Below are 19,105 nucleotides of genomic sequence, written 5' to 3' on the forward strand. Positions count from 1 at the left end.
CTGATAGCGTTCGTTTTGGAAGGGGTAATGCCGTCTGCTGATTGGTTGAAAACTTTTAGATTGGTTCCAATCTTAGTAATTTTGGTCGAGAAACTCATAATTTATTGCCTTAGTGAGCTTGTTTCCAAGTACACTGCGAGGAAAAAAGCCAAGAAAAGAAGGAACTCCGACAGCCAGCAGACGAAAATATGGACGTTTCAAATCGGCATGAAACCAATCGACCGACAAATCGATCAGTCTTTGCCCATTAACATAATCAACGAACCCAAATCTTTTTTAATGTTTTTGTTTCGTAAATTTTTCAAAACTCGTTGGTGTAAAAGTGTTTAAAAGTAAAAGATCACGAGTTTCGCGCCAGAGTGTCCCTCATACATATTACATGATATCGAATCAGTTGTTAAGTTAAGCGAGAACTCCACTTTAGACAAAACCTTTTAGCAAATTACATCAAGAACGATATGGACTTGTAATACATACAATTCGTTCAGAGAGAAACGTTACAAATGCCAATTCGCCCTTTAGAATAAACGCATTTCACCCTCTCGTACTAGCGCAACAAGGATGCAAAATCAAGACGCATAAATAAAAGCGGAATGATTTTTATAATCGGGGTGCTTTTGTTCCGATTGCGGTTCTTTTACAACTCGTTTAAATTTATATCTGCAGGAGAGCTCAAACTCGAAAAACATGACCAGATAACAATCAGAAAAAAAATCACAATTCTAGAGCCGATTACTTTGAGCAATTTCGGAAATAATTAAAAGACTATTTTTTAATGTTTTATATTTGGTTATAATTTTTGGGAACGAAATAATAATTCTTTCCCCGTTCGGCATTAATGGCATCATCGGAATCTAAGTAGGGATCGCTGCGCACATTTCCCTAATTTGATGAAACAAATTGCGAGGCCAAGTCAGCCGAGACGCCGCTAACGGTTCCTGAACGGAAGTGCCCGTGGCGGATGTTGATTGGTAATTGTTTCCCCGCAGATACTGACGCCCAATCAACGAGCGAGAGTAGTGGTGCGGAAAACGGCACTCTGGATCTACTCCGACGGAATAACAATTGCTCCGTGTTAGTGGATCTTTGACGATGGATACTTGATTTTATCGGAAACATCGCTATATGTTTGAAAAATTCTAGACAAATTGGCAAGTTTTAATGATGCCTTGATATTTATTTAAAAAAAGATCAAGCTTAGAAGTTGTTGGTACCTATATTCTGTATGTAAGAAAAAAGCCCTTAAAAAATTAGTCTAATGAACCGCAATATAGGTTTTGTTCTTAAACTTTTAGGTTTCATGTTACGAATTTCTAGTAAAACCCGGCGCCTCCACCATTTTTGAAAAATAAATGTTTTTAAAAATGCGTACTCAAATAATCTAAGTTGTAACAAATTTTTATCATACGTAAAACAGACTGTAAAACACGCTGAAACAAACCGTTTTGTTCTAAAGACTTTAATTTTTAATTATTATTATTTTGTAGTAAAAAAACCGGCGCATCCACCATTTTTAAATATAAATAATTTTTTTTAAATTAAGTTTTCAAATAATCTAACGTTGTAACATACCACTGTAATACGTGAAAATACTGGAATAAACCGTTTTGCACTAAGACTTTTAGTTTTCAAGTTATAAATTAAAAAAAGACGCATTCACTATTTTTTAAATAAAACAATCTAGGATTGTGATAAATTTCTATAATACGTAAAATATAATATAATAAGCTGGATAAAACTGTTTTGCTCCATGACTCTTAGTTTTTAGGTTACGAATTAAAAAAACAACATATCCACCATTTTCCAAGTAAAAATAATTGTTTAATTAAGTTTTCAAACAATCTAGGACTGTGACAAACTTTTATAATATGAAAAATAGACCGTAGAATGCGCTGAAACAAACCGTCTTGTTGTAAAAGTTTTAGTTATTGAGTTACAATTATTATTTTAAAAACCGGCGCACCCACCATTTTTCAAATATACATAATTTTGTAAATTAAATTTTCAAATAATTTAAAGTTATAGCAAACTTCTAAAATACGTAAAATAAATCGTAGAAAACCGTAAAACAAATCGTTTTGATCTTTGATTCTTAGTTTTTAAGTTATAAATTTTTAAATTTAAAAACCCGGCGCATCCACCATTTTTCTCATAAACATAATTTTTAAAAATAAACTTTCTCAGTAATTTAGAGTTGCAACAAACCACTGTAAATCGTAAAATGCGCTGTAGAATACGATAGCAAAAACCGTTTTGCTCTAGGAGTTTCAGTTTTCAACTTATAATAATAATATAATAATTTTATATAATATTATTATAATAATTTTTTTATTTAAAAACCGGCACCTCCACCATTTTTCAAATTTAACTATTTTTTTAAATTAAGTTTCTGAATAATCTATGATTGCAACAAATTAATATAACACACAAAATTAACCGTAGAATTCGCTGTAACACACCGTATTTTTACGGTATTTTGACTTTTACTTTTTAAATTATAATTTTTTTAATAAGAAATTAAAAATACCTCTGTAATCGAAACCATAATAAAAATCATATTGGTGAATTTTTGATACATTTTGGCCGTAATCGGAATTTTAATCGTGCCTTGCGACCTCTGTGATCAAAAAACCTTACGAAGCTATCAGATTTCTGTTTCAAATGTGAGTATTTTTGGTTGTCTACTGGTTTATTATGATCAAAACGTCAAAATATAACCTCAAACTAATCTATCTAGTGAGGGGATTTACAGTACAATGTTTCAACATTTTCACTATTTGTCAGTGTGATCTGATTTGTGAGTTTTTCAAACTGGCTGTTTTGTTTTATTAGCAACAATGAAAACAATTGTTGGTAAAGTGGTTGTTTTGGGACATCAAGGTATTGTTATTAAATAATGCACTATCTGTGTTATGTTTATTTGTTTTTATCGCTTGATTGTAAACAAAAATTAATCAATTAGTATTGAATAAAAGTAGTATTTTCTTTCATTCATTACTAAAATTACATGTTTATTTATTGAAATACATGAGCAAATTTTTTACTATATTCATAGAAATTAAATCATCCAGTACTCAAATTGATAAAATTTTATCTGTTTTATCTGTGACTACTACAATAGGTGTGGGAAAAACCAGCACAGTTATACGCTATGTGGAAAATTCTTTCAGCCAGCACATCACCCCAACCGTTGGCGCTTCATTCTTCAGCTGTAAACTCCTAATTGACGACATCACTGTAAAACTTCAAGTATATTCACACACATTATTGCGTTTTCTTTCCTTATTCAAATCTATTTTAAACAGATATGGGACACCGCAGGTCAAGAACGGTTCAAAGCAATGGCCCCAATGTTCTATCGCAACGCCAATGCTGCTTTAATCGTTTTCGATATCACACTAAGACAAAGTTTCGAAAGCATGCAAGGATGGGTTTTTGAACTCAAACAAAACGTTGACAATCCAATGGTCCTGTGCGTTGTGGGCAACAAAAGCGACCTAGCAAAAAATAGACAAGTAAAACGAACCCAAAACTTTGATTTTTCTCTATTTTTTGTTAACAGGTGAATAGGGACGAGGCAATACAGTATGCCAAAAGTATAGGAGCTACTTATCACGAATGCTCAGCCATGCATGACCAGGTAATTTATTTTGTACTGTTCTTTCAATTGTAAATTAATTGAAAGAACGGTGTTATTTTAGGGCGTAGGTTTAGTTTTTGACGACGTAGCGCGAGGCTTGATTCGACTGCTGGGAAATAGCAGTGACCACAATCTGAAAGTGTACGACAGTGAAAATATCGATAATATTATGGCGAATTCGAGCGAGCTCGAAGCCACAGATACGGGGAAAGAGGAGACGGTTAATTTGAGTATTAATAGCATAGCACATGGCAATACTGTGAAGAAGTGTTGCTGAACAATTGATGCCATATCCAAAATTTGTGATTAATTTTACACACAAGAAATCATTGGAGCAATATTTTTGTTAAGCGGAACTGATAAATTAACACTTGTGATATGTAGGAAGACGTAATAAATCTACGTATTCTGTTTTATAGACTGGAATTTTATCTTAGCGTTTATGCGTCCCAGTATTAACCTCGTTTTTCATATCATTATGACATGTAACAGAATTTATATTTTTCTTTTACGTAACTTTGTTTATTCAATAACATTTTTATTTTCTGCATTATTTTACTACGTAGTTTAATAAAGTTTTACAATCGAAATTTTGTTTCATTGCCTAAAACCCTCCCCAAAACCGTTCCTTATAATTTATTTCAACTCAAGCAAAAGGATGACTTTAAAAGTGATAAATTTTCTTGAGTGTTTATCTTGTTTTTTTTAATGTTTGTCGGATTTTTTGGACTAAATCGCTTGAAATAAATAAGTTTTTGTTAAAAGAATAACGAGGTAAACCACTCAGAATTGGTTAAAGTTCTGCAAAATAAATGAGTCTCCCGTTTAAATTTTCTCTTATGTTATCGAATTTTGAGGTACAGAGAATAGAAGATTTTATCCATAAACAAATTCAGATAAATATGTTGATATTTAATTTAAATTAGGAGTCAAATGTGTTCTTCAGGAAAATTCTGATACAAAAAATTGACTAAAAACGAGTACTTTATTCAAAATTTCCCAACGCATCTAAAAGATGGCCAAATAAAATTGAAGTTTTTGCTCAAAATCTAAATTCCACTAAAAGTCCTTGGGCTGCACTTTTTATATCTATCTTGTTTTCCTTTTTTATAATGTTTGTCGGCATTTTTCGACAAAATCATTAAAATAAATAAGGTTCAGATACAAAAAAAGATAAACCACTTAGAATTAGTTGAAATTCTGCAAAATAAATGAGTTTCTGGTTCAAATTTTTTCTTATTTTATCGAGTTTTGAGTTTTAAAATACAAAGTATAGTAAATTTAATCCGTAAACAAATCCAGACACATAGCTTGACTTTGCTAAAATTAGAAGTAAAATATGTTCAAGGATCAGTTTGTTAAAAATCTGAGATAAAAAATTGTCCCTAAAAACAAGTACTTTGTTTAAAATTTTGTTTCATTTATAAAACCCTTTCCAAAACCATTCCTTACATTTTTTATTTCTCAACGCAACCAAAAGATGGGCAAAGAAAAATGGAGTTTTTGCTTCTTTTATTACTATTTCCTTCTTTTTTTTCTTATTCGTTTATTTTTTTTTTAATACTTCTCGGCTTTTTTCGACAAAAAAGAGGTAAAACAGAATCGGTTGAAATCCTGAAAATTAAATGATGTTCTCTTCTTTTATCCAGTTTTGAGTTTGTTTTGAAATTTCATTTCATTTATCATATGTTCGTTAAAGAGCAGTTCGTTAAAACTCTGCTTCTAGAAAAGCCCTTAATTGTAAAGAGGTTATTTTTCTCAATTGGAAATAATAAAAAAAATTATTTGCTTATTATTTATTATTATTATTTGTTTTAATAATTGGCACAGATATCAGTAGCAAAATCACCGGATATGAAGGCGCCACATCTTCTTGAGTGTCAAATTAACCAGAGATTCCTTAGATTCTACTGATATTTTATCTTGTGACTCATGTTCCAATGGATTTACCATGATTTTATACTCAATATTTCAGTTCTTTATTATAATAAATTACTCGTGCTAGGTATTTTCTCTTCTTTCAATTTCTTGCTATCTTTTGAAACTGATTCAATTACAAGTTAAACTTGATAGTAAGTCAAGTTTTGCGGCAATTTAGCAATTCACATCTGTGCGGATATAAAGGCGCCAGGTCTCCTCAAGTGTCAAATTATAGTTAAGATTCCGCAAATTATTTCGAAATTTCATAAATTCCTGTAAACCCTACTGTAAAACGAGTGATTTATTACAAAACGCCCAGTTTTTCAAATTAAACATTAATACCACGTTTGCAACAAGCACATATTTTATTTATAAGAGCTGTAATTACAAGTTGCAAAAGGTGTGATCAAACTTACACACAGTGCTCCTAATTGGTGGCGCTTCCACTTGATTTGGGGCTGCACCACATGTGGGAAAAGTCAATGAAGCGTATCCCTTTAATGTGTCGCTTCCTATTTAAAATTGTGAAAAGAGCTGTCGGTGCTAAATAATAAATTAATCAAACTTTACGCCTTTATTTTTTAAATGTGTTGCATCTGGATATTCACTTTGTGGCCAGTAAATAGTTTAGCACGTGTTTGTGATTTGAGACACTTAAACTTCACACATTTCACATTCAATAAGGTCCTTAATGTTGGGGTAAATTATAGACTCTATTATTTATTTTAATAAGATCGTGTTTTTACGGCTTTGTAAATGTCTGGATGCGAAATATCTACTATTATTTGTTACAACATTTGGTTGTTTGACGGACATTATCCTCCGAATTTATGGCAACAGTTTCGGAGAGCTTCACAGAGTTTGGTTCAAATTTGTCGTAAATATTCTGGGCCACATCTTCAAACAGTTCCTGAACACCCTTGAAATGTTTATGTTAAATTACTAGTGTGTTTAAAGTACAATTACCAGGCCGCTCTTTGCCGAACACTCGTAATACACAGCTCCTTGTTCTCTGGCGTACTGATAAGCTTCATCTCTGAATACCTGTGATTTTTTTTTATAAAAATGAAAAACGTTAGAACTAGACACAAACCTCACGTTGTGACGCTAAGTCGAGCTTATTTCCCACAATAAACAAGAGATTTTTACCAGGAGCATTGAAATTATCGCAGTTATTTCGCAGTTCGTTGATCCAGAATTTAACCTCCTGGAAACTTTTTCTCGAAGTGATGTCGAAAAAAATCAGAGCTGCGTCGGCATGCCGGTAATACATGTAAGTAATTCCCCGGAATCTCTCCATGCCGGCTGTGTCCCATATCTACCACAAATTAAACCTAGACAGGGCCTCACTTTATTTAAAAAATACTTCAAGTTTTACTGTAGTCGTTTCGATTCGGAAAGTTTTAAAGTAGCATAATGTGCCAATAGTGGCGGTGGTACGAGGGTGAAAAAATTCGTGTGTGCAGCGAATAAACACACTTGACTTTCCTACTCCTACAAACAAATGGAGTACTCATTTTACGACAGACTTGTTACCTGAACTTCCCAAAAGGACGACTTTTCCTGTGATTTGACTCATTTTCGAATACTTTTTACTTTTAACAACGCATTTGTTACGAATGTTAAACTACAAGGAAGGCAAAAATTAGGTTGGTACTGAAGATTAGACGCATTATTTTTAAATACAAAATAAATATTATAAAGATAACACAACACCTGCGGAATGTCTGACTACATTTGCATTATTTTGTAGCGATTTATTTAAAAAATGTTAGGTTTTTGGAACCATTTTTTTCAATTTTGGACAAAACCATGTAATGTCAGTTGTGTCAACTAAAATGAAGGTTTTTTCCGTCCAAGTAGCGATACTAGGCCTCAATGGTGCAATACTGGTAAAACAAATCACTATAAGTTGAAAAATACTAACACTTTACTTAGGCTTTAGGTGTAATTCTTTCCTACATTGGCATAACTTGGATCCAATTCGAAATAAAATACGAGAAAGCGACGGAAAATCAATTCGTTTACATTGGGGCTGTTCTAATAGCCCTTGGTCTTTTTTTGTGCAATACAACAGTCATGGGATGTTGCGGCACTTTATCCAAAAACAAGTTTCTCCTAGCTATAGTATACAGAGTGTTGCGTTTAAACCCCACATTAGAAATAATGGTAGTTCTAATAATGATAGTCGTCTGATTTTTTTTATAAAAATCTTTAAGGTCCTGCTCAACGAAAATATTTTCAAGATGGTGACACTTCCGGTTATACCGGAACTTTCTTATTTGCAATGGAAAGCTATATTTTTTAATGCGTTTTTGAATTACTGGAGTTATTTTCACGCAGTTATAAGCTCTCCCTATATCTAAATTTAGACGTTTACGAAATATTTAGGGTTTTTAATTTTTTTTTGAATTTGCACCTTCCAGTTCAAAAATCGATAACACTGCCATTTTAAAAAATTTGGTAATATTTTTTAGCTCACTTAAAAGAGTAAGCCAAGATCTTTTCTTTGGTGTTTTAAAATTTCTAAAAACGATTGCAAATTCAAATTTTTTTTAAAAATCTTAAATATCTCGAAAACGGCTAAACTTGGGTATAGAGAATGATGATAAAAACGGCCTTAAAATAACTCAACTAATCCAAAAATGCAGCGAAAAACATAGTTTTCCATTTAAAATAACAAAGTTTATAGCGACTTCCGGTATAACCGGAAGTGCCGCCATCTTGAAAGTATTTTCATTGAGCAGAATTCAACGGATTATGGCTGAATACCAACTTTCAAACACATATCTTTATTGGAACTTTCAATATTTCTAATGTGGGCACCAAAAAAATCATTGAAATCACAATTACTTTTGCATTTTAGAACACTTGTATGTTCCTTCTGATTTTTGTAATTTATGCCGACTTTGGCATTGTGGCTTTACACCTAAAGAAAGCCTCCTCACCATATATGAAGGATATTGATGTGGAGCTCGAAAAAATCCTTCGGAAAAAACACAAAGGATGGGACGATTTTTACGACTATATTCAGAAAAAAGTTGTAATGATTTTTTTGCGTTTTCTTATTGAAATTTATTGTAGTTTAAATGTTGCGGATTCGACGGATTCCAGGATTATCACAGGGTTTTGAACACAAGTCACCTCAAAAGTTGTTGTAAGGACAATTCAGACTGCAAGGAACCGACGTATAAGGAAGGTTGCACTAAACCGCTCCTGGATTACATTGGGGAAAAGTTTGTTTTCTCTGGAGCCATTTCCTTCACTGTTGCCATTTTGGGCGTGAGTTATTAAGTTGTTAAGTAAAGAATAATAAAAACTTCTTTTAAGCTAATTGCTGGTGTATTTACCTACATTGTTAAACGGCTGCACCGTTCTTGCCAATTTTCAACAAGTGGCGAACTATAAGATATGTTTCTAGTTAATGTGTAAATAATTTGGCCCCACATCTAGGCCACTTAACCGCTGAAAATAAATTTGGTTTCTCATAACGGTAATTGGGCGATCCATAAAAATAATTAGCTTCATATCTTGAAAAACTAATATCCATTGAAGCCACATGTTCTCAACTAAATGTATCTTAATTATCCCTTCCCTCCTGAAACCCCGCCTCTTGGCACCCATTGGTGCAAAACCATGACGAACTTAAGTAATTTTAAAACTGCTTTCAGATTTTCAGACAAATTGTTTCAGCCGCCTGAAATCTCAAAATTAAAGCCCTCGCACATAATGACTGAAAACTGTGATAGTGTTAAGATCAGTTCGGAAAAATCGATCAATTTCTCAATCGACTCCTTATTGTCTCCCAACAAGTCGTTAAAAAGTGATAGTTTAGAAAAATGCGAAGAAGTTGTGTCGACTTCCGGCGATTTCTACCAAAGAAATTACCAAGAGGGTGAGTTTGCGAATAAATCGTAACGATAAATAAGCCTCATTAGCGTATTTACGTCCACTTTAGTTTGTAAAAAATGACCACATAATTGAAAATTTACAAGCGCTGAAAACATCAAAGACCAGGGAAAGCTTTTGATATCAGATACGGCAATAAACAAGTCACGTCGAGGTAAATTTTACGATTTATATTACCTCGGATATTAGACTGTAGCGCTCTGCTATTAACTAATTTTATCTCATTGTTTGACAATGAAATATGAGCATATTTTTGCGGTGAGGATTTTTCAGTTTTGCAAAAACAAAATGATAAAAATATCAAGGGGATAAGTAATGATTGTAAATACGGAAAATAAATTTGTCGTTCCTTTGTGAGGACGCATTTCAATTTCTGTTTCGTTGTATTTATTTCAAGTTTTTCAAAGGCTAAAGAAAACAAACAATAAAAAGTGAATTAGAAACAAACATCTGTGGTACAATGAACAAGAAAAACAGGAAAAGTCTTTGCACAGAACTTTTAATGCAACTTTATTAAGTCAATGTAATTCAGTATGATTTATTACTAATTGTTTTACATGGATAAATCTTCTCAAATAAATGACGAATTATTGACAGCAATTTGAGAAAAATCGTTGGTCTAATTTTATAAAAATAAAATTATCACAAATAATTAGCAACTTTTTGCTGTATTTACAAGTAAAGCACAAAAAATTGTTGGTGTACCTCATTTATTTTTAAGGTTTTAAGGAACAAAAGGCCAAATTTCCTTACGGGCAAAATGTAATAAAAAGAAATAAACCAATGAGGAGTGAAAACAATTTACTGTACAATATACAAAATAAACCAATAATAAAAATAAAAAAAAGACTAAAAGCTAGACTGCTAGAGAATTAAATTCGTGAAGAAAAAAGTAAGAAATAAAAATTTATTTAAAAAATTAAAAATGAAAAATAAATCTCCATCTCAACTGTTTGAAATGGAAAAATCTCAAATTATTAGTGAATTATTGAGGAGCTTGAAAAAAATCCTTGCTTTAGTTTCGTATAAAAGAATTTATGAAAAAAAAACACTATTATCTCAGTAGCAAGTTATTTTTTGTTTTACTCAGTGGAGGATAAAATAATTAAAGTACCACTAGATAGTCTTTGTTGGCGGCTATTTTCTAATTAATCCAAAATTAAAATTTAAAGACAAAGAGGCTTGTAAAATGACCATAATATGAAAAGCTTCATAAGATGGAAAAGAGAAAAAAGTTTTCGTAATGATTTTTGCTTGTTTTCAAGCATTTTAACACGTCTTTTGAACAAAAAACAAGTTATTTCGCTCAAATTCGTTACTAGAGTTCAAAAAAATCACAAACTATGTCGAAATAACATTGTTTTGTTAATGTCTTCTTACTGTCAAGTACTTATCTATTTTTCAAAATTTCGTAAAACATTTACCAAATTATCTTTTAACAAAATAACTCTTTTAACAAACTTACTTATTTCGCAAAATTTTCGTCTATAAGTGAAAAATTCCCAATTGCAAACAAGGTCGAAAATGTTACGTGTTTAGTGTATTTTTTAATGTTGATAAGTTTATTAAAATTCGTTAACATTACTTCAGATAAGTACAGATTTTATCGAAAACAATATTAAAAAAAATGGAAATAAAATAACTGAACTCTGTGTACCTCAGACTTTTCAAGGGATAAAAGGCAAAATTTTAGTAAAAAGAAATAAATCAATAAGGAAAAACTAAACAATAATAGAAAAAAAAGATAACTACTCATGATATCAGGACTAAAGAATCAAAGAAAAACTTGAAATTAGTCCTTAAAGTAAATTTCTATTTTGAGAGGCGATTGGATTTGTATAAAATGATATAAGCTCGATATTTGGGAAAAATGCTCCTAATTTAGAGAAATAAAACGAATTTTTGAACACTAAAGGATGTTTATTGGTCAGGTGCTTTAATTATTCACGTACAAAACAAAAAGGTGCGTCAACCGAAAAATTGCCGCTAATTGCTTCCCTCCACATATTCCTGCTAAATACCGAGGAACCGTTTCAGCGTCCCCAAATTAAAAATACTTAAACTCGTAGACAAATTCGAAAATGCCTGGGATATCCGACTCTGGCTCTTGGCATACCTCCTTACACATCCTTTTCCACTGAATGATATACATGTGTACGTGCGGCCATACATCAACGCCTAATTGACAGCGAGTGTTTTAAAAGACAAAGTGACACTAAACGCTGTCTAATTACTAAACACCTCTCATCACCCCGCTCCCTCAAACCGATTTCCGCAGCTATTTCAAGTCCATTTGCAACAATTGCTCACGCTTATTAGCTTGCCAACAAATCCCAAACAATTATTAGTATTACAACAACTTAAATTTAACAGTGAAGCCAGCGACCATCTGCAATTATTTCGGGAGTTAAGAAATTAATCTCTGTTTAGACAGCGGTGTCATGTACCGGCAATTAGTCGGCAGGAAATCTTTCAGGAGATAACTTGAGTTATATGCAGACGATTAATTAATTCCAAATTATTTTATTAATTAAATAAAAATCCCAATGTTTGCCGATTTGTAACAATGTGGTTTTGGTGGCAGGCTAATTAAACCGCTGTAAATACTGCAGCAAGTGTCATAAATTTATTTAAAACATCCCGCAGTCCTGGTAAATTGAATTTAGCACCAAAGGCTTCTTAAATGTCGTTTATAACAGAAATTAATGTCACTAATCGTCGCACACGAAACCGTCCTTAAATCAGCCAATATTTAAGGCCTGCAGTCATGTTTCCCCGTAATATATGGGCGCAAGATAGCGGCGTGTTTGTTTTTTCGTGTCATTTTTCAGCGCTTTCCAGATCGTTAGCTGTTTAAAATCTAATTCTGTCTCTGGCGCAAATTAGCGTCTTCTTAACGTGTCTGCACTTCCCACTCGACATTTAAAACATAAATTTCGCCACGGCAAATTAAAAACAACTGTTTGGTGTTGGGTTCGTGCTTTTTAGAGTGTGGCGACAACAGATCGGACGATGAGAGGAAGAAGAGGCCGAGGACGGCCTTCACAGCCTCACAGATTAAATCTCTGGAGGCGGAATTTGAACGGAACAAATATCTGTCGGTGGCGAAGAGGTGCCAACTCTCCAAGACGCTCAAATTAACGGAGACGCAAATCAAGATCTGGTTCCAAAATCGGAGAACCAAGTGGAAGAGGAAATATACGAACGATGTCGAACTTCTAGCACAGCAATATTACACCTCGATGGGGATTCTCACCCCAAGGCCTATTTTTCTGGGAGACAGATTATGGTATTTATTCACTTCTTTTTTTTTGTAATAAATGAAAAGTTGCTTTATTTGATGTTTTTTAATTTCGTATTTTGTGCTAACAACTTTTAGGTTTTTCAACTATCCTGGCCAACCCGGGCTCTCTAGTGTGCCCTCAGTGCCCAGCATGTTACCACCGCCGCCCACCACACCCCTGGTGCCTAGACAGTGTGTTCCAAACTACGTCAGCTTTCCGGAACATCACCAGAATGAAAACTCACCAATGATGCAGCTTCAAAATTTCGGAAGACATTTCGAAAATTCGTAATTATTTACTCAACCAAAGATTTGTAATAAGTCATTTTTGTACCAAGGAAATAAATGTTTAAGTTATAGTTTTTATTCACAAAATTGAAATACAGTACACAATATTACGCTACTTCGGGTGAACCACCCACTGACATGCCTAAGGCGGAGTTATCCAAAGAATCAGTCCTTGTCGAAATACGGTGATACAAATCGTCATCTTCGTCCAGCAAAGCCTGCATTCGTTTCTTATATCTGGAACGTAACAATTAACCCAAGAATAAAAATTTGGAGGAGATGTACATTTCACTATCGGGATTATTTTCAGGATTCCTACACTTCTCCAATTTCTTGTCTAAAAGTTTCTGTTGATTTTTATCAGGCGTAGCGTCGACCATTTTAACAATAGATCGGATAGCTCGCACGGCTTCAATTAATTCAGCCAATTTGCCACTTCCCTCAACCCCAAATAGTGTATCAGTGACGTAAGAATCTAAATTTTCTTGCAATTTTGAGGCTGCGTGTAAAACAGCAGCTAGTGCCACTTGACTCGGAGAATACAATAACACAACGTCTGTTAAAAATGCTCTCTCGAGAAAATGTTCAGTTCCAGGCCTTAAACGTTCAGGATCATTTAATGCACATCTAGTCTAAAAACAATTAAATGGAAATCAAATTCGATGAAGAAATAAAACTAAGAGGCGAAACGAATTTTTTACTTCGGGTCGGAAGTCGTGAACGTATAGAAAAGTCCACAAAACTTTACTAGAGAGAGTTTAAGAAAAAAATTTTCATTTTCATAAAATTTTAAGCAAAAAAAATCAAAATTTTACATCTCTTGAAAAGCTGGTATAATTCACTGGTAATTCTTGGTGAAATGAGTGAAGTTTTTGGGGCAAAAAAGCGTAAAAAGCGCCGTCTCGCCTCCTAGAATTAGTCTTTCAAGGTACTTGAACCAACTTTAATATCAATTAGTAGTCCCTCCACTGGCCTGAACGGATTGTGAATCGACAACTGGAAATTCAGCTGCTCCATCAGCAACAACTCGTTGTTCAAAATAATATCAGTGGCCTTCTCCCTGTCGCCTTTGAGATTGGCAACAAATTGCTGAATGGAAACATTGAACTCTTCAACCTTACACGCTAAATAAATACACGTGACCCTTTAATAAACACAGTCAAAATAAACCAACACACAAATCCCTCCCCCTCACATTATCTCCTTAGGATGGTGGTTCATTACCGAATTGTGAATGTAAAAACGCTTGAAATAATGGAACGCAGTCCCGATCACACACCGCGTCATCGGAGGTTGAAACCGTTTACAAAAATCGCGTAATCGGATTTCGTAACGTTTCACCATTATCTTTTCCTCCTCGGCAGTGAGAAAAAACTCGAAACGAGCGGCTTCCTGCACCAACAAACTCAAAAAACGTGAAACACTCACGAAAAACTTACATTGATGTGGCGGCCGTAGGCTTGGATATGCTTCAAATTCGCAGCTTCGCGTAATTTATTTAACTCATCTTCGCTGTTAAACATCCAATTTTTACACTGCGTGCTCGTGGAAAACATATTTTGAGCGATTTTGAAATTTGTTTAGTTAGGTTACGTGCTAGTTTGACACATGACGGCTGTCACGCAACGTGCCGACCTCTCTCGCAAATTTGTAACACTTTATTTAAAGAAAACTGTAATCTAAATTTTTTATATAATGTATTTGAAAATTTTACAAAAAAATTAAAAACGTAGAAATTTTGGTATCATATGGTAATTAGCTGCGTTACTTTTATTTAATTAAAATTAAAATTGTTGTTTCTAGTTTTGTACTCGCCTACTAGATGGCAAACAAATGTCAAAGTCGGTAGTATTAAGGTGGGATTTTCAATAATTAATCTACACCTACACAATAATGAGCAAAAATAACCGTTGTTAAAATTCAAGTACGTTAGATTCGACTGGGCTTTTGTTGGGACAAAATTTCCATTTTTGCTACGTAGTAAAAGTAAAAAATAATATGTTTACTTAAGTTGTAATAACTGTCATATATGTTTACAACTTGTTTATGGAAATAGTTAATTGCTTATAGTGAAGAGATATCTAACAGCGTCGTTAAAAGTATTTTTATGTTTAAAAATATATTTCTTTGTGTCATTATTTAGGATCTAGTTCATGGTCTCAAACAATATGCGCCATATAAAAAAAATGTCTCGATGTTCTGCACAAAATTTCATTAAAACACAAACGGTTTTTTACGCAATTTTTAAAATTCGTTCAATATCCATTATTGCTTGGAAAAAATTAATAATTACAATATTAACAATATAAAGATTATAGTTATTTATTATACAAGACGATAATGAGATTGATTACTTATTTTATGAGCAGATGAACAATCTTTATCGTCGTGTATATAATGTAATATAACATTTTTTTCTGTAGCAAGATTTCAAGTTTAAAAGAAAAAAATTTTTATCGTTTAACCTTCAAATGCATGTCAATTTGTAAATTAAATTGAACAAATAATAATAAAAAAAATAATAAAGGTTTATAGAGAAAAAAAACTAAGTCAATTTTGAAAATACTTAGCGATCGAAGACCTACAACGAATAAAAAACGAAACTGCCAATATTTCGCAAAATATTTTAATTAATTTTTTGCTAAATTTTGTTCAACGTATTCATTATTGCAATGGAAATTATATTGAACATTTTTTGTAACATAAAAATCATGTATTTCGTGTTTAAACATTTTTTTATTAAAATGTGTTCTTCTTCAGTTAAAAGTGTTTTTTAACAATTATAGTATTAACTTATACTTATTATTTGATCAAATTTCAAGCGGCAGAGCTCTAACAATAAACTAAAAAAATGTTATATTTTTCCAAATTTTATTTGTTCGGTATTTTTTTAAGTTTCGACTAAAATAAGGTATGCAGGTGTTATACCATAGCACAAAAATGCTCTTTATAAAAAATACATTAAAAAAAATCAAGTTGGCTTTGTATTTTTAGAACAAATACAGTTTACACCCAATTTCAATAAGTTTTATAAATATTTTTTATAATAATATTTAACTGTACTTGTTGGAGACTTGTATTGGTAACAGAGAATTTAAATTCGATTAAAAAATGGTAATGAATTTTAAATTTGTCAGAAAATACATTAGATGCCAACCAATCTGATCTGAAATTTACCAATTTTCAGTTGAAAATTCGTCTTTCTTGTGTATAGATTTGCCGGAATAAATCTCTGGGAATGAAAAAATCGTTCACGCAATGTGGGAGCAAAAACGTCGAATTCCCTGTTCGTAATGATACGATTCTCGCAGTTGTGTGCGTTTTTTTCGCCACAAGAAGTGAACAGCAGTTGCTGTTTACGATGCAAAAGTAAATGTAAGACCGGTTGTGGCCCCTACGGCCCCGATAACATGGCCGTCTCTACCACATCGCCGGAGGTATGGGCGGTACCTTGGGTACCACTCACATGATGTTCGAAAATCAAGCATAGAGACGTCAGAGATTATCTAAGCACGAGAAAAAAATTATACACAATGGAAAAATATGTCGCGCGCTTTTATCGCGCACATAAATCGTTAGTTTATGTTGAGATTGGATCTCTCTGGCTTATGGAAAGGTGTGATGGTGGTTTAGTAAAAATCGCCGCTTGCAAATAGCTATAAACACTGCTACCATCTAATTATGAAACGGTAATTAGTGACTAGGAGCTGTGGCCGCGATACTTTGAAGTGGGCAATTAGTGTGACAAGGACGGGGACTGCTCTGGTATAAACAAAACGAAAAAATTTTGTTTTCTGATGCTGGACAATAAGAAGCTCAACACGTTGTGTAATAGATTTTATTCAGGAATGTGTTAAGCTTTGCAGGAAGTGAACTCAACTTTGTTTTTATGGCAACTTTTCTTATGCTCCTATCATGAATATGGATGAAGTCGCTGAATTGCCTGTTCTGATTGAAAGTTGGAAATAAGAGGATGCAAGACTTGATTAGTCATCATGTAAAGCTTGGCCATAAATAATAACTAAGTTTGACTTATTTAACTGAATTTAGTGACGCATCAAGCATCAGCGATGTTTTTTTGTGTCATTTTTGTGTGTTTTTTTCCATTGCCCAAAAATTGAAAAATAGATAAATGATCAACAGCTTAGAATACGTCAAAATCCACTTTTCTCTTTGGAAAACAAAAAGTCAATTTGTCATGAAGATTTTTAATAATAGAAATTGAGAAAGCTGAGACAGCAAATAATAATTTTGTGCAATTAAATTCTCTGATATAGATAAGATTTTCTCGGAAGCTCAAGTACACCTGCTTCTCATTCCAAGAAAAAGCTTGACAAAAAAACTGATAAGGACTGAACAAATCGACGGAACAAATAGAAACTACTTGTAAAATAATCCAGAATTCACGTTTACTATTAAATATTTTTTTTCTGTATTTAGGTCCTCGTACGTGAATTTCTTTTAATTTTTTTTACATAAAACATTATTTAAGCATCGTTTGTTTTAGAACGACAGTTTGGTTAATTATTATAAATTATATATTATTATAAATATTTCCAATTTATTGATAAGGAATTGTAGAAAAAAACTCGGATGCATAAATGTACAAAAATACATAGTTCTAAAAATTTTGCATAGCATCTGAAAAAAAGACAGACAAATCCAATCTTTCAGTAAAGACTAAATATTGAGTTAATTTTTTTTTCTAATAGATACAAAATCTAATGTAGGTAGTAAGAATTTTTTGTAAAGTTTATTAATATCAGGTTGACCGTTTTTTCCAAAACAAAAAATACAGTTAAATGCTTGTCTGTCCAATTAATTAAACCATAAATGTTTTGTTGGTGACTTGAAATTTATTTTTTTCTATATCACTAAAAATATTTTGCTGGTGGCTAATATGTACACAGCCGCGTTTAAGCAGTCCAGCCATGAGATGATTGAGGCAGGACAAAAGATTTTACAAAATTCGGCAAGAAATGGAAATTTTGATTACGATTCTATAAAACTTTTTGCGTTTTCGAAAAAAGTGAATAGAAAAATAAATTTCGCGCCATCTGACGGCTTAGAAATCACACTGTTTCCCTTAAGGCGACCAGCTATCAGGGAACGGATCTTTATAGCGGTTGACAGTGTCAATGCAATTATGAAAATGTCTCGAAAGCGTATAAACGCAGCCTGGGGAAGAAATGCGCTTTTCGCCCGAGAGTTGGTATTGATATTGAAAATGTGCGTTTGATGTAAAAAGAGCTGGAGCACAATTAAAGATGCAAAAGAGCCGGTAATTACCCTAATTATGGGTAAAATACTGAGAAAGGAGTGAAATTTAATTTATTCCCATAATAATAAATACGAAATGAAATGCAAATAAATTCCAGTATAATAAGTTATTTTTCCTAATTTAATTCCGAGTCGCTGCAGCACTAGTAAGTAGCCCCTACGGCAGCGCTTGTGTTTTCCACGTCTAGCCCATTCCTCCTCCTTCAGCATATAAGCCATAAAACAGGACCATTACTCGAGGCAGTCTGAATATTCACGTGAATAATGGGAATGTTGCGAGGAGGCTCTGCCGTGTTATTAATTCGGAAGAACGAGCTGGCTGATTGTTAATGCATATCTCTACACAGTAGCATGTATAATATAAGAAATATTCAGGAGACTTATAATTATATATTTGAAATTACAATGATTAAGATAGGAAATAAAAACACGCAGTATGTACCGTGGCCGTATTGTATTATTCATGAATTCATTGACAGATGAATTATTGAGTGCCTGTGGTGTGGGTATATTTTGATTGTATCGCGAAAGGACTGCCCCTAATAAATTCTAATAGATTTATTAGTCTCATTGTTCCATATGTAATACCAACCGGAGGAAGATTGCCACAGATAAAAACTTCAGGCCCACCAAACACTACTGAAATCGGTTCGAAATTTTGGGTGCGGTTTTGCAGACTACAACCTTTTCACTAATTTTTTATTTAAATCAAATACTAAACGTCATCTTTTTTATTTACGTACTTTTTTAAAAAAGTTAAAAAATGTTAACTAATTGTTTAAAAG

General features: G+C 32.8%; 4 protein-coding genes across 10 annotated transcripts; 2 read left to right on the top strand and 2 right to left on the bottom strand.

The window, feature by feature from the left end:
• The first annotated feature begins 2,694 nt into the window (after window positions 1-2,694).
• On the top strand, window positions 2,695-4,058 carry LOC661602 (uncharacterized). Its single transcript, XM_967753.4, has 5 exons — window positions 2,695-2,880; window positions 3,122-3,249; window positions 3,306-3,515; window positions 3,563-3,640; window positions 3,702-4,058. Exons 1-5 carry the CDS (start codon window positions 2,838-2,840, stop codon window positions 3,915-3,917), a joined length of 675 nt encoding a protein of 224 aa, XP_972846.1. The 5' UTR covers window positions 2,695-2,837; the 3' UTR covers window positions 3,918-4,058.
• A 2,061-nt stretch (window positions 4,059-6,119) lies between these two features.
• LOC661647 (ras-related protein Rab-5A) lies at window positions 6,120-7,236 on the bottom strand. Of its 3 annotated transcripts, none has more exons than XM_015981260.2 (5): window positions 7,097-7,236; window positions 6,927-7,054; window positions 6,654-6,878; window positions 6,527-6,604; window positions 6,120-6,470 (listed from the first exon to the last, which is right to left on the bottom strand). In XM_015981260.2, the coding sequence occupies exons 1-5, from the start codon at window positions 7,137-7,139 to the stop codon at window positions 6,342-6,344; spliced, it is 603 nt and encodes a 200-aa protein (XP_015836746.1). In that variant the 5' UTR covers window positions 7,140-7,236; the 3' UTR covers window positions 6,120-6,341. The 3 variants fall into 3 exon arrangements, with proteins under 3 accessions (XP_015836746.1, XP_064211621.1, XP_008195249.2); XM_064355551.1 differs by having other exon boundaries at window positions 6,120-6,479; window positions 6,927-7,048; window positions 7,097-7,234; XM_008197027.3 differs by having other exon boundaries at window positions 6,120-6,479; window positions 7,097-7,233.
• A 31-nt stretch (window positions 7,237-7,267) lies between these two features.
• lms (lateral muscles scarcer) lies at window positions 7,268-13,111 on the top strand. 5 transcript variants are annotated; one of them, XM_064355549.1, is made up of 8 exons: window positions 7,282-7,452; window positions 7,499-7,687; window positions 8,427-8,600; window positions 8,645-8,842; window positions 8,891-9,053; window positions 9,254-9,455; window positions 12,458-12,758; window positions 12,849-13,111. In XM_064355549.1, the coding sequence occupies exons 6-8, from the start codon at window positions 9,290-9,292 to the stop codon at window positions 13,042-13,044; spliced, it is 663 nt and encodes a 220-aa protein (XP_064211619.1). In that variant the 5' UTR covers window positions 7,282-7,452; window positions 7,499-7,687; window positions 8,427-8,600; window positions 8,645-8,842; window positions 8,891-9,053; window positions 9,254-9,289; the 3' UTR covers window positions 13,045-13,111. The 5 variants fall into 5 exon arrangements, with proteins under 5 accessions (XP_015836745.1, XP_064211619.1, XP_064211618.1 ...); XM_064355548.1 differs by having other exon boundaries at window positions 7,283-7,452; window positions 9,232-9,455; XM_064355550.1 differs by having other exon boundaries at window positions 7,283-7,452; window positions 7,506-7,687; window positions 9,232-9,455.
• CycH (Cyclin H) lies at window positions 13,101-14,681 on the bottom strand. The gene is made up of 5 exons (XM_967877.4): window positions 14,480-14,681; window positions 14,236-14,432; window positions 13,983-14,184; window positions 13,326-13,672; window positions 13,101-13,277 (listed from the first exon to the last, which is right to left on the bottom strand). The coding sequence occupies exons 1-5, from the start codon at window positions 14,594-14,596 to the stop codon at window positions 13,148-13,150; spliced, it is 993 nt and encodes a 330-aa protein (XP_972970.1). The 5' UTR covers window positions 14,597-14,681; the 3' UTR covers window positions 13,101-13,147.
• Between the last annotated feature and the right edge of the window lie 4,424 nt (window positions 14,682-19,105).

This window comes from Tribolium castaneum, chromosome 3 (genome assembly GCF_031307605.1).
Source record: "Tribolium castaneum strain GA2 chromosome 3, icTriCast1.1, whole genome shotgun sequence".
In the NCBI taxonomy this organism is placed as follows: Eukaryota; Metazoa; Arthropoda; class Insecta; order Coleoptera; family Tenebrionidae; genus Tribolium; species Tribolium castaneum.